Below are 16,556 nucleotides of genomic sequence, written 5' to 3'. Positions count from 1 at the left end.
TCAAATTCGACATCGAATTGAGACCTTACGTGACTTCCAAAATATCTTTTTAGAAATTTATAATATCAGTAAAGTTTTATAAAAACAAAGAAGTTAAATTGAAAATAGTTGCCTATTATAGCACCGTATTTGATCCAATTGTTTGTACGGACTTAATAACAATAATATCAGGGCACGAAGCCCCTGTATGTTTCTTTATGAACAATAGTTTAAATATCACTATTAGAACGTGTTAGCGCGTGATATAAACAAATTAATCTTCACATGGAACATACTTTATGTGTAACACACGAAGACATGGATCCAAACGCAAATTGCTGTCGGAAACGATGTCTGCATTGTATCTGACAGATAAATGAGCCTAAACCGAGACTCAATGGTGATGAAAACTACTGAGAAGAATGGTCAGATCATGGTCCTACTATAGCCTACATAGGAGCTTGGGCCCACTAACAGTGATTGGTTCCTTCTAAATATAAACTTTCTTAGTCATATAGATGCCCTCTAAAGAACCCATTGGGGTCTTAACTTTTTTTAAATTTAGAACATACTCACCTTCACCACCCCTTTCCTATTACGGTGCATTGGCACCTCGTGTAGGCCTTTCGGCACGGTATCCGGGCAACACCCAATAACGCATCCTGCGTTGGCCCCTGAACCTGAGGCCAGGTATTCATGTTTAAATAAAATTGTCTAGTGTACAGTAATTTTTAAAGAATGTTAAGTGTACCTATTCTTTTTCCAATTAATGTTTGTGTACAACCGTATATTTATATATAAAATTGACTTACCAAATACTCCATAAATTAAACTGAAAGTCACACAGAGATAAGTCGGGTATAACATGGTCTATCAGAGTATGACGCAATTCCAGGTTATAAATAGACTAGTTAGTAAATAGTTATAGTTAGTAGAGGTTCACGATTTGCACAACACACTCTCTGTAATGAGTAAATGTAATTGACATATGAATTCAGTTTTTCGAAAGATCAACCCCTAATTAAATTATCGATTCAGATATTTGAGTACAGGTGCTATTGGTTAAAATATAAATAGCCCTAAGTACTTGTGGTTTCCAAGATCATATATTCAGTTTTATTGGGATTAAAACGAGTATTATTTTGTAATGCTTATTAGTATAATTGACAAGTTTTTGGAGGCCAGCACTATTATTAGTTATCAATCGTTATTATTATTATTATTATTATTATTATTATTATTATTATTATTATTATTATTATTATTATTATTATTATTACTATCATTATTATTATTATTATTATTATTATAATTATCAATAAAAAAAAAATCTTCTCTGTAAAATAATGACATGCTCAAACTTCTTACAAACAAAACAAAATTGCATATAAAAATATACCTAATACATTATTATGTTTCTTTAAATATTAGTTCCATACTACAATACTTTTATAAATTAACAACCTATGCTTTAAATACTAACAACAGTAATTATGACTTAATAATATCGGTGTTCAATCAATTTAGCACTAAACTATAAAAACAAAAACCGGTACCAACTGTTATAAAGCAGAAGCAGAGGGATAAGCAGTCAGATACTGTATTCAATACCAAATGTATCGCCGACAATCTGAAACATTTTAAATGGAAAATACTTTATATTATACTGATTTTTAAAATATAACCCCTAGGCGCCTAAATCTACATTAAGCTGATTTACCAAATACCAATTAAACTGAATGTCGAATAGCAATTAGTAGGTATTAATCAGGAAAACCGTATACTGGATTTGTGATTTCGCTATTGTCTACACACCGTGCACATATTTTTTCTATTCTTGATAAAAAATAATTGTATTTTTTAGTGGGTTGAACAATTTAGTAATCGAATATTACATTATCAAACCCTACTCTGTAGAGATAATTATTAACAATACAAAAGAACTATATGAAATAATATTTATTATTAAGTTAGAATATGGATTAATAATTAGGCGTTAGTTATTTAACAAAAAACAACCACGAACTTCAAGCCAAGTGTCAACAAATGCCTTTGTATTAAACTAGGCCTTTAAATTCGAATTTTCCATTAACGTTTTTTACTGCGCTTTTTACGATGAAAGTGTCTTTCGGAGCAGCTTCATGAAACACTGATTACAGGTTCATACAGATTTAACTAGGTTATACTGCAAACGATTTGATGATTCATTAGTAGGCCTCGTTAAACAGCTGAATGGTTATGTAAGTGGTCATAAGGGATAGGGTACTACGCCAATTTCTAATTTTCCGAAGTGATTTAATTAAATCCTGATCTAACGATATCTGATGTTATTGGTGTTACAAACGATACACAGAGAATTAAAATAGTTTCAGCTGGAATAACAATCGGCATTTCTATAAAATATTTTTATTGCAAAATGAATGAATTTAAATATAGAAAATTATAAAGAGTAAACAAAACGTTTAAAGAAAACACGCCATAAGGGAAAATAGTAATGACAGGATGACCGGCTTCAATTTGTTTTTGTTTAGATGTTTTTTTCAACTACAGATCTACTGTACACTTAAACGATCGTATGTTATTTAATTAATATTAGTTGTGAAACATCAAACGATTAACATTCCAAGAAATAGCAACAATTGAAAATGGTGGATCGCAAGCCAACCTCTGAAACCCAGCGGTTTCAGAGCTTTCATTGCTCTCTGAGTAGAACTAACAACCTCTGTGGATCGAGGCCTTTCGAATATGTTGCAGGAAAAATGTGGAACCAGCTCCAAGAAGACATTAGAAATTTGTCAACACTTTGTGAATCCAAGTCTGAACTTAAATCATTTCCTTTTTTTTCTCATTTTGACTAAATACAATAACTGATTGCTTTTTTCTCTCGTTTTTTTTTTTTTTTTTTTTTTTTTGGTGTGGTTGCGGGGTGGGGGGCGGGGGCAATGTCTCGATTAGTATTCCTGAGCACCCGGTCGTCTCTGGCAGGGCCAAATGTATTTCCGGTCGCTTTGTTCGAGCCTCCATAGTTCGAGAGGTCTGGGAATGCGCCAGGATTGTGATGGATAGTGACCCCAAAGAGTGTTTGAGTCTTTATTTTGCCTGTCTTCCCATCCATATCAGTTAAAAGTAAAATGAATATACAAAAAAAAAATAGATGCTAGTAAATAAATAAACAAATAATTAAAATAAAATTTAAAAAATGCAGAAAAAATGCTACACTTTGCAGGTGGAAAACGGCGCCGCGAGCAGCTCTGCTAGAGAAGGCCAAATAAGTAAACATCACAGTATTATTAAGTAAAATCAATCGAAGGCCACGTAAGGGATTAAATAATTATAATAGTCCTTACAAATATAGTATACGCCCAGTCGTTTTTATGGTTTCCCATTTATATAATCAACACAAAAAAATTATTTAGACGAACACAATTCTATACATGAGAAATAATAAGCCATCAAACGGATTTAATGATTAGCAATCAATGTTTATTAACCATAACACTACGTCATTGGGTACTTGAAATAATTCCGTGCCCTGATGTAAAATATTGATTAACAACTAAGTTTAAAAATACCGTGACAGAAGAACGAACCAATCACATCAAACAACGTGTATGTATACAATAGGCTAGAAGAAGAAATTCCATGATGTACCGTATTGAGAGGATAAGGAAAATGTGGGGGTTTATGAGTATTATTATTATCATCATCATTGTTAATAATATTATTGTATTGTCTTTAGTATTCACATAGAGCAAAGCTAAAAACTCTGTGGGGGGGGGGGATCCCAACATAGGGAGAACTTAGAAAGTAATACGGTAGTACTGTAAATGAGTGTCATGTGCAGTGAAATAAAGAAAGGAAAGGGGATAGAATAGAAGTAAGACCAAGCAAGTCTCACAACAGAAAATAGCCTGGTGCTAGATTCTCTTGATCATATCGAAAAAATGTCTTGTCTTGTTATCGATTTGGTTGATTGATTGTCTGATTGATTTAATATATTCCGTGTAAACACCAAGGATAGCCCAGGAAAGTCTAGAAGAAGACTTATTTTCAGTGGGGTGCTTCTGGTGGTGATTGGGTAGTACACCGGGAACAATCCCCTACTTTTTTCGAAGAGTGTAGGCCTACACTGCGTTCCTTAACGTTATCAACGATGAAAAAAAATTCTTATATATATTTTATATTAAGATGAATAAAGGAAACTTGTATCTTGAATTTGATTAAGAGTAATCATTTGTCTATGCCATTTAAAAGTAAATTATCTTAGTGGTGTGGTATAATGAAAATACAGCAATTCCAAAAAAGGACAATATTAACAATCATCAAACAGGCCTACAATATCGAATGGTAATTACTGTTTATTAAAACTGTGTGCTCGATATTGATTAACGAATAACGTACTTACAAGAAAACACGGTGATATAATAAAAGCTATCGGACTTTCACTAAACCTATGCATTTTGAAATTCATTGTGTAACAGGGATAATAAAGATTTTATCATTAGGATGTGCAATGAGTTTAAGTACAAATAATAGGAATGTCACTCCAAAAATTAACAAGGCCATTTTATTCTGCTTTCGATTAAGTATCATCAGGAATAACAACAACAAAACAAAGTATATACAGTACAAGTTGCCAGAAACAATAATTAATATGCATTTATTTAAATGAGGCAATTATTTATCTATTTAGAGCATATTAATTCGGATTTCCGGCAACTTGTACTGTTTATACTGTACTTTATTTTTTTGTTGTATTATGTATTATTCCTGATGATGATTAAATAAAAGCGAAACATAGGATATAAATACTTGGGTGTTTAAGTTCTGTCCTTAATAATTACTATACGTTAATTAATAGTTTGTTGAAATAACTGCTATTCGGCCTATAATTAAATTAAATTTATATTTTAGTATCACTTTCAGTTAATTATTTTATGAATAAACAATTTGATAAATGCAATGTTTATACATTGTTTGGATTGTATTTTTTATAATATATTTATTTCTTTATTTTATTCATTTACAGCCAAGGGCGATATGTTTGCTTTGATTTGATTTGAATTTATTTAGCCATCAGAGTGTAAAATACAAAAACAATTTTGTATTAATTCAATCTTATAGCTTTCAAAATATTATATTATAGTACTATCATGCAATTTAACCAAGACTGACATACTGAAATATTATATAGCAAATCGCTAAAATCACTGTCTAAGACAAGCTTATTAAAACATTCATTAAGTAGAAAGTAGAAAGGATAATTTAAAATATCGTACAGGTACCGTACTGTACTATAAAACTTATTTCTATTCATAAAAATACGAAATTTTGGCATAATGTCCTTTAGTGTCATGATTTGTCTCCCCTTCAATCTGACATCCAGCATCATCGATGTGAAATCCGTGACACGCTTTCTGTCGCAGACATCGTAGCGCGCATCTCACGTGTGAAACATCCATAGTCACTCTACGAGGCTCCACAGATTGAAAATACAAGCAATCTACGAATGAAGCAAAAAAAAAAAAAAAAAAAAAAAAATTTTGATAATACATTGCAAAATATCTGAAATTATATGTAGTTCCAAATGTAAACATTTTTAACATTTATTAATATCAATATTATTGCAAAATAAGTTCAATAATTATGGACATTGGGAACCCATGACTCAGCATCCCATGACTCAGCAATAGAAATAAAAATGTTATGGACATACTGCACAAAAAAAAATAATATAAACGTCATGATTTCGTTGTGAAGAAAATTCACTATGAATTGAAATACTGTTTAAAAGCCTATTAAATAAATACTGTAAGTAATTATTTTCCGATTCACATTCAAATTTATTGTAATCACATAAAAAATATATGAAATTTGTTTTTCTGAGTTGTAATACAAATAAAATCATTAAAATATTAAGTACATAAGTTCCATTAAAAACATTCTATAAAAAAGATTAGTGTAAAAATATATCATAGATAAACATAAAGTGTGTTAATTTATAAAACAACAAAGCTACCTTTCAGAGTGTAAAATACATCCAACCAATCAATGAACTACTAGAAAACAGATAACCAAATACAGTATAATAAATATATAGACTTGTATAGGCCTATTTTATTTCACAACACATTGTACCGCTTACCAAATTCACAAATATATCCCGTTGTTTTAAGGTCGGCAGGTTTGTCATAGATTTGACCATTGATGATATTTAACCTAACCCCGCAATGTTCAGAGTCAACCGCACTAGGTTCAAATTTACTCCATGGAATAATAGAAGAATCAAACTCTTCTCCTGTTTCCCACTTCCAGTTTGCATCTTCATTCGGCTCCAAACCGGCCTGGCGTGATAATCCGATAGCGTATTTAACGCCAGCGTAGTGCTTCCTCATGTATTCGAGGACGGCAGCTAGTTCATCGGCAGTTGTGATACTTGCGAGATATCCACCTGATGCTTCACATACATGTTTATAATCCAACCAGGTCTGTTTTTCGTCACCTTTAAATCTCTCAGAACTATATTTCTGACAATGGAGATTAGAATAACCTAACAAAGGGAAGAATGAAAAATTTAGGTCTGGGTACCCATCAAGACCTTTACAAAGTATTATAGAACGTTTCATTTAGACCCATTGGTTTTTAAAAAAAAAGAGATATTTAGGTCTGGGTCCTCAACAATTAAAAAGACCCTCAAATTTACACCCTTCATTGGATCGTCACTAACACATAAAAATTTCTTTATTAAACTTTCCCGTAAGTTTCATTCACATCAACTGACCGGTTTTTGAAATATGCAGTGTAGATTAATTAATTGGTCAAAACACACACACCCCACCATAGATTGACACTAAATATTTGGAGCCACATCCTTGATATATGGCCTATGCTTTGGCAAAACACGGAAAAATGTTAAGCAAGGGAAGTGACCAAAGTGACGGCCAGAAAAAACAGTGCAAAAAGATAGGGAAAAAAGAAAAATAAACTCCGAACAAAAAAAAATGGCTTTTCATATATATATATAGAGAGAGAGAGAGAGAGAGAGAGAGAGAGAGAGAGAGAGAGAGAGAGAGAAAGAGAGAGTAGGCATCAATGTGATTGCGAGCACGTATGTTCCCAGTAAATTAAATAATAATAGAGACATTGATAAAATCAAATGACACGGTTAACGTATTGGAGGAACATAAGTATTTTATTTCTCGCTTGCATATATATTCGAACATTAGTTTACATTGGACAGCTGGCATTGGGCAATCATGCTTTATATCCGAGCATTGGACACGATCGATCTCACGTGAGTAGTCAGTTTTAGGGTTACTTAAGTTTCCCTTTAATATCCCCATTTGTCATCCCCCTTTCCATAATTTTCCATAATAAATGTTAAGTTAGTGTTTACATGAAAATGTTGTTATTAAAGATTCGAGATAAGGCTTATACTATAGTAGGCATATATAATATTCAGATTTTGGTTTGCTGGGTACTTTTAGCATAGTAAACACAACAGAAACAAATATATAAATTATAATAACAGTGCTAAAATAGGTGGTTAGGTGAAATGTGGGGGAATTCGAAATTGCAGCCTCTTGCTAATTAAACCGTAAACAAACCGTACTTATTCGAATAAACCCCCCGATTTGAATAAACGCCGACCCGAGGTGTTTATTTTTTCCTCAAATAAACGCCCTTCTAATGGAAGCAACATCGTTTTCAGCACATTCTATAAATGTTCTACCTGTACATCTTTCTAACCTGGTTGGGATCAAGTCTTTATGATCACACAATTACACATTTTGGTGGTAATTATGTGTTGCAGTTCCACATTTACAGTAAAATTAAGAGGCGTTTAGTTGAGTATAATACGTATCCATTTTACATTAAAAAAATAAACGCCTCCCACGAATAAGCCAATAAACGCTTCTCTCGAAAAACCCCTTCTTAACAATGAACGCCCCGGGGCTTTATTCAAATTAATACAGAAATTAAAGCATACAATACACAATGATAAAGCAAGCATGAGCTTTAAGCATGAACACCCTAACAAAAAATACAAAATATACAACGAATCATATTAACATATATACAAATAATCATAAATTAAAAGCAGATATTCCAATTTAATCCCGATGATTTTAAATTGGTATGGAGAATGTGTAGACGATTAAGATTGGCATAGATTCCCAAGATTTAATTTTCGTAACTTAAATCGGGTAGATAGGTAAGTGCATTGTGGGTCTACATTAAAATAAAAATTCACGTGTAACATTGATTCGATTTTACATACTTTAGAAACATTTTGTTGGAATTAATAATTCCTAGGAATTTAACTTCCGTTGAACGTTCAAGTTCTAGGATAAAATGGGTAGAACCCCTCATAGGGGACACCCATATTAAGGGGACACTTTTCGGTGAAACGAGAGAAATATATCTTTTAACACTATGACCAAAGCCTTAAGCTGCAGTGATGATACCCTTATCAAGGGGACGGGGACAATTTCCAAATGTGCCCATTGGTCAAATCAATACATTTTTGACTACGAGGAGACATAAAAGCTGGTTCCCACTGAACGCGATCAAGCTAATTTCGCGTCGAAATGTGGCGCGCGCGGCTGAATCGAAGACGCGACTGGCGTTTCCAATGTGAACATGCAAACGAATTTGTAGTAACACCCAATATTCCAACTTCGACGCGGTGCGCGCGGTGGTCGCGGAGGCTTCTCCTGCGAATTCACAAGAGAATCCAAGACCAACTTTTTCGGATTCGCGAGCGAATTCGTGGCCGATGGACCAATCGCAAGGCTTAGATTCAATTTATGTCAAAGGTCAACAATAAATTCACGACCATTGTTAAAACAATGTACAGGTGAGTCCGTTTCATGCAAACTCTGTGGAACAGTAGGCTACCGTTGTTTAGGTCTGACAGGGCTTGAAATTAAGGGTTATTTGGTCGCATTTAATGCGACCTGATTTTTTAAGATGCGACAAGGAATTCAACTTTGTAGCGCTCAGTGAGACAAGGTCATTTGATAGCGCGAGTATATTTTATAAGCGGCAGGAAGGTGGTTTCTCTTTTGCAACTTGTACAGCCCATTATTTTCAGTCAGGCAGTACGCAAAACATGTTATCATTCATTTTATATGTACTGTATCAACCAATCAGCATGACCTAGACTGTTAAAATGTGACGTCGTACACTAAAACCGTGTCCATGTGCGCTCATCTTATTCTTGGTAAATAAGCGATCACCGTCAAAGCGAAGGAGACTGGTATAAAAACATCGGATTGCTTGATTTTTTACTATTTTATTGAGTGCTACTCTTACCTGTACCTCCTCGTAATTGTGAACGTATTTGTTCATAAAATAGACTATGTACCGAAATTTCAAACGATCGTATACAGTATTGACTCGTACGATGTAAACGGCCCAGATCAAGCAATAATCAAAATTTAACTCTAAATAGGTCGTAAATAAATAAAATTAGTCATCATCTGGATGATTATATTCCAAGTACTACCGGTATTAAGGCAGACATCTTTTATTGAAAACCAAACGAATTACCTAAACCTCATACATTATGAAATAAGATTACGCTTCTTCAATCACATGGCTGATGATATCAAAGGGTATAAAATACTCTTTGATAATAACCTCAGCCAGACTTCACGGAGCAGCTATAGTTTAACAACATGCATCTCAATGAGCAACATCTTGAAATTTACAAAAAACAAACAAACAAATAGGTTTCACAGCAAATTTTGAAACCTAATTAAATGAAATAATATAGAAATTAGGAACTCCTTTACTACCATTTATTTACTGAACGAGTCAGTCGGCTTCTGACCTACTTTTGTTCGTATTGGCGGCGTACAATGAGTCAAATGACTTGTGTCTGGCAACCTCTGTGTCTACCAGGAGGAGCCTGGAATTGGGAACGTTTCTCACTGAATGTAGTAGACGGTAAGTAGAGTTATTTCATAGGCAACTAGTAATGGGCCTCTATCAAACAATTTATTTCGTTCTTAACAAAGTATCAGCAGAAGGTAAGCAGAATGATTGTTTAATCGTGTTTTGAAATAATATAAAAATTGAATTGTATATAAATGAATATTTAAAGATTGAATTTTAAACGTGGAATTAATAAAGTGCAACAATTGAATTAATTGGTTAATTTAATCTATAAGATATGTAAAAAAATATATAATTCTACAGGGAATGTTTCTTGTTTTGACAACAACAAAAAACGTAACAACAAAACAACATCGAACTAACTGGTAGGCCTTCCAATTATGAAACTATATTTCGCGGAGTAACATCCCAAACCACGTGTGGGCCCGACTACACCGGCTGGCGATTTTTTTTCCGTACGAAATATTTGCATCAAACTTCTCTCGGGCCATCTCGGATTGACTCGAGTGAGTACCATACTAGGAACAAGAGCAGACACTTCGCAATGTCGTGACGCTCTAGTTTTCCTATTATTGCTCTTTCTATGTTTACCTACGGTAGGCCTATGAAATCTCACGGACTTATGGGATATACGTGTAGACCGGTCGGATTTGGAGGAAGGTGTCACATTTTTGCAGAATTTACCAGACCAACTTTTTCTAATGTATTTTTTGACGTAGATTACGAATCTGATTGTTGATCGGTCCGGGGAGGGGGATTTTTCGAGATATGTGGGGTCAAAGGTCAAATCTGGCATATTTAAGGAACGGGATCACAAAAGTGAATTAGTGTACCAAAATAATGTTTTCTAATGTAATTTAGGTTATAGATTCCAAAAAATGACAGTAAATTGGACAGGTATGGAGTCGTTCAAAAGTTATTGGGGTCAAAGGTCAAATAAGACATAATGTGTGATAAATGTGAAAAAAGAAACATTTCTGACATGTTTTTGGGCGTAGAATGGAAATCTGATTGTTGATTGGTCAAGGGAGGGGTGTTTTTCGAGATATTCGGGGTCAAAGGTCAAATTCGGCATATTTAAGAAAGGTCCTAAAAGTGCAATAGTTTACGAAAATAATGTTTTCAATGTAATTTAGGTTATATATTCGAGAAAAAATGACAGTTGGACAGGTGTAGGGTTCGTTGAAAAGTTATTGGGGTCAAACTTCAAATAAAATATAATCTGGGAAGTGGTATTACAGGTGTGTGTGATAAATACCAAAATAATGTTTTACAATGTAATTTTGGTCGTAGATGTTTAAAACTTTAATGTTATGTACCTTAAAATTCATCCTCACTCTCCGACATTTCATCCTCTATGTCTACTTCTAAAGATTTGTCGTCAATTTCACTTTCACTGTCACTGTAACCTTCACTTGTTTCAGTAAGTAATTCGATCAGATCATCTGACATCACAGCATTAATTTTGTCCAAAGAATTTCGCTGTCAGCAGTCCACCCATGATTCTGTGGATTTGGAGCATCAATTATGGGGACACACGATTGCCCCCATAAACGGCAGACATACTTGGATCTCTGTATGTGTAGATACAGGCATTCTTTACAGGGTGGTAAGAAGAAAAGGTCTACAATTTACCACTTTTATTATATTTTTCCCAAAACAGATGTTGCCTTGCGGCGTGTACGTCTTTTATTTTCTTAAGTCCATACGGCTTGCACACAAGCTCTTCTAAGTTGTTGTAAAGTCCATCGGTTACAATCCAAGTGCTACTAATGTGTTATTAAATCTTGGAAAGTTCTTCAGCACTTTCCAACACGTCATTTTCCCTTTCCTGAAAAATGTCGACACATATTCATTACCTGTAAAAGAATGTAGACCGAGGAGAGCTTCTTTAATTTCTTTAGACATGTCGCTTCCTTTGAGATCATAGATTTTCCTGCTGTTTCCATGCCCATTGTCAACCATAATCTGGTCACATTCAGCAAAGAGTGCCAATAGAATAACAATTATATCAGTATCACCTGAAGGGATCGTACGATAATTGTTCCTGTGTTGATTGCAATTGCATGATTAATGTGCAACGCAATTATCGTGTCTGCTTCTTCCTGATCAGATGCCAGCTCATCCACACACTATACGTTCCCGTTGGACAACTTAAAACATTCATTTTTCTTTGAAAAATAAATGCAATTCCCTTTAGGAATAATATCATTATGTTCCTTCCATACATCCAGTATGAGTTCAGTCATACGATCTTTGTTTGATCCATTCGTCAAGAAGCTTGAAAAATTCCTTGTTATTTTAATGTCTACCGAATTTATGAAAAAAAGAGCACTACATCCCACGGGTCGTTTTGTTTCCCACTTTTAATAGACTTTGTTTCGTATGCATCAACAATCACATCTACGCGACTGTACTTCTTAGCATATGCGTAGATCCCGGGGGGATGGAGGGGATATATTCTCCCCAATATTTGACAAGCGGGGGATGGTCCATTGTATCATCCCCCCCCCCCAATATTTTGACTATGTATGGGATAAAATGGAGCTTTACACACTTCAAAAGACTGTCACAGAAATAATTTGCACAGTCTTATACACTTACAAAGATGAAAATTAGCATAATGTATTAATGTTGATAACAAAATTATTTTATCTGGCACCAATCTAAGCTCTTCATTCCTTAGATGTTAGATGTGCTTGCAAAGAGAGCCATATTTCACACTGAAGGGTGTGTACGACATCAGTAATGTTATGTCAATTCCAAGAATGTTTAAGGTTATATCGGTTGATGAGGAATTTATTGATTAGGCCTATAATAGCAAATTGCATCAATTTATTTTGCAAAAACAAGGTTTTCAGCTTCAGAGGTGGGGGGGGGGCACATCTCCTGTCCACACAAGGGCACACATTGGCGCTAACACCAGGCGCGTAACAGGGTGTCTTGGGTCAGAGTGGGTATTTATTTTTTTTATTTTTTTTATTTTTATTTCAACCATCTTTAAAGAGGGTAACCCTTCTAGTTTAGCCCAGTAGGTTAACTGATATTCAGGTGCCCTCTTTAATAAAATTAAAGAACAGTACAAACAACATCATTGCAACATCATCATCATCATCATCATCATCATCATCATCATAATAATAATAATAATAATAATAATAATAATAATAATAATAATAATAATAACAACAACAATAACATAAAATTCTCATATCCCGGTTAGTAATTTACCATACCCACCCCAAAAAATCATTGCACTTACCGTACTTTGTCAGAAGAGAATAAAAGTACGGAAAATAATATAGGCCCTAATAATACAAGGTAATAGATATTTTAAAATAGAAATTTTAAGAATTACTTGGAAATGTAACTGGAGGCACGCCTCTTAAAAACCGCTAATGAATTACTAAAAACATCCACTTCTGAACAAGCGTTAACAAAATCATTACGTTGAAGATATACGATTGACAAAACCATTTTTGCAAATATTAACTTTAGAAAAGGAAACATGGAAAACACTACGGTAATATTACAAAGTCTGCGATTAGGAACTTTAAATCTAAAGACAGATGGATATTTTCCCCTTGTCCCCCGGTGTTTTTAATTCTAAATTCGTTGGAATTGATCAAAACTCCATAAATGTGCAATTTTTAGAGGAAATTGGGCCATGTTAACAAGAAATGCGCGCGAAATTTGAGGTTTTTAGGCACTTTCAGGGGATGAAAGGGCATTTATAAAGGGGTGGGGAAGATTTTTCAAAGATAGATATTTTCCCCCTGTCTCCCAGTGGTTACGCCATCGGGCAGCATAGATCAAAGGAGTTATGACAGTTTTTGAAGTGGAGAAGGGATTGCAGGGTGTTGTGAGTCTGGTCATTATGATATCTTCCTTTTTATTCTTGTCTTTATTTTTCTCTTCTCTTTTTCTTTACTTTTCTTTTCCTCTTCTTTCTCTTTCCCTCCCTCTCCCCTCTTACTTTTCTCTTATTACCCAGCCCGGTACGACGGCTTGGTCAGCCCGGTAAAAACCGTCAAGGGAGGGGCGGTTTTTCCCCTGCGACCAAAATTACATTGTAAAACATTATTTTGGTATACGTAGGAATATTTGTAACCCCTTCTTATACTTTGACCTTTCCTATATTGAAATCATCTCCCTGGCCCGATTAACAACCAAATTTAGATTCTGAGCCCTAACAATATGTCAAAAATGTTTCTTCTGCACATTCATCACACACACCTGTAATACCACTTCCCAGATTATATTCTAATTGAACTTTGACCCATAACCTTTGAACGAACCCCACACCTATCCAACTGTCATTCTTTCTCGAATCTATGACCTAAATTACATTGAAAACATTATTTTTGTAAAATAATGCACTTTTGGGACCCCTTCCTAAATATGCCGAATTTGACATTTGACCCCTCATATCTCGAAAAATACCCCTCCCTGGACCAATCAACAATCAAATTCGGATTCTACGTCCAAAAATATGTCAAAAATGTTTCTTTTTTCACATTTATCACACAGACAACACCCTTTCCCAGATTATGTCTTATTTGATCTTTGACCCCAATAACTTTTGAACGACTCCATACCTGTCCAATTTACTGTCATTTTTGGAATCTATTACCTAAATTACATTAGAAAACATTATTTTGGTATAATAGTTCACCTTTGTGATCCCCTTCCTTAAATATGCCAGATTTGACCTTTGACCCCACATATCTCGAAAAATCCCCCTTCCCGGACCGATCAACAATCAGATTCGTAATCTACGTCAAAAAATACATTAGAAAAAGTTGGTCTGGTAAATTCTGCAAAAAGTGACACCTACACCTCATATACGACCGGTCTACGTGTGTAACTAACTGTGACCTTCTTGGATGTTATTAAATGTTAGTATATTATCTACAACAACAACAGCTAGTACCTCCTGTTTTAAAGTGTAGATAGGTACAGTAATACCAAAGGCTGGAGAGAAAGAGGCCTAACAGGCTGAGGTCTTACCTAGGCCCCTCCTTAAACTAGGCCTAGGGTCATAGGCTGACACCAACATACTGACATTGACTGAAATTTTTCGGGAAAAAATAGGACAAAGTTGAAGCATGAAATGAAAAATAGAGCGAAGAGAAATATTAAATAAATACCATTCCGGCGTTATTGAACTTGTCCAAACTATCATTGTAATGTAATTAATGTTAAATAATAATAATCATAATAATAATAATAATAATAATAATAATAATAATAATGATGATGATGATGATGATGATGATGATGATGATGATGATGATGATGACGATGACGATGACGATGACGACGACGACGACAACGATAATAATAATAATGATGATGATGATGATGATGATGATGATGACGATGACGATGACGACGACGACGACGACGACGACGATGACGATGATGATGATGATGATGATGATGATGATGATAATAATAATAATAATAATAATAATAATAATCATTTCACATTAATTACCATGGCCTAAGCCTTGTAATGAAGAACCACAGATACTGTACTATTTACTAGGCCTATAAATAATAATCGCCCAGGGTGAATTTTGTGTGTTATTTCCCCTTAACGTCGTTTTTTTAATTGTTCTCTAATTCCCCCATTGTCTAAGTTCCCCTTAAGGTACAGGTAGTAATAATAATTAATAATAATAATAATAATAATAATAATAATAATAATAATAATAATAATAATAATAATAATAATGACAGCATTAATTACCTTGGCCTAAGGCTTGTAATGAAGAACCTACAGATACTATTTACTAGGCTTATAAATAATAACTAGCCCAAGGGGAATATCTTTTGTGTTATTTCCCCTTAAGGTCGTTTTTTAAATTGTTCTCTAATTCTTCCATTACCTAAGTTCCCCTTAATGTACAGGTAATAATAATAATAATAATAATAATAATAATAATAATAATAATAATAATTATCATCATCATTTCGGCATTACATGTAACTAATTTGGTCTAGCCTTGTAATCAAGAACCTGCCGATTACTAGCCTAATATTAATAACTAGTTAATTTTTACATTCATTTGGTGCTCTGCCGTTTTGACAGGTCTTATTGCATCCAATATTTTAGAGCTGCCTATTCTCAGCTCTTCTCTTAATTTGAAAATAACTGTCACCCTGTTTCATTTGATGAAGAAAAACGCGCTTTTCCTTGATTCTTTGTGCTTTTCCCAGAAAGCGTTTTTAGGACTTGGTAATTATGCAAAACCCAGGCCTAACTAAAAAATTAAAATTGTCATAGTATGTAACTTCAGTTAAAATAACACTTTTCATAACTCGTGCAGCTTAATCAAATATTAATGTCATTTTAAACGACCCATTGGTATTACCATGGTAACATCAATGTATTAAATTTTAAAAATTAGACAGCGACGTTCTCTCAGAAGTTGTTTTGCAGACGTTTATCTGTTGATGACCTTTTGACCTCCTGAATTCTGCAATGAAATTTTCGCGTCGATTCAGCCGAGACGGCCCGCGATTTTTTTTTCCGTACGAAACATTTACATGAAACTCCACTCGGGCCGTCTCGGCTGAATCGACCCGAAAATCTCATTGCAGAATTCAGGAGGTCAAAAGGTCATCAACAGATAAACGTCTACAGAACAACGTCTGAGAGATACATT

General features: G+C 34.1%; 1 protein-coding gene across 1 annotated transcript in view; it reads right to left on the bottom strand.

The window, feature by feature from the left end:
- Positions 1-3,584: 3,584 nt before the first annotated feature.
- LOC117114064 (perlucin-like protein) overlaps positions 3,585-16,556 on the bottom strand; it is an 18,166-nt gene continuing 5,194 nt past the window's right edge. Inside the window, exons 2-3 of the mRNA XM_033257598.1 lie at positions 6,125-6,529; positions 3,585-5,482 (exon numbers count right to left, since the gene is read on the bottom strand). Coding sequence (XP_033113489.1) covers positions 5,289-5,482; positions 6,125-6,529 — 599 coding nt within the window. The 3' untranslated portion in view covers positions 3,585-5,288. The remainder of the gene's footprint in view (positions 5,483-6,124; positions 6,530-16,556) is intronic.

Source organism: Anneissia japonica, unplaced genomic scaffold (genome assembly GCF_011630105.1).
Source record: "Anneissia japonica isolate Jap-2015-1 unplaced genomic scaffold, ASM1163010v1 scaffold650_len285673_cov152, whole genome shotgun sequence".
In the NCBI taxonomy this organism is placed as follows: Eukaryota; Metazoa; Echinodermata; class Crinoidea; order Comatulida; family Comatulidae; genus Anneissia; species Anneissia japonica.
The sequence above is the reverse complement of the archived record's forward strand: the minus strand, read 5'-3'. Positions and strand labels throughout refer to the sequence as shown.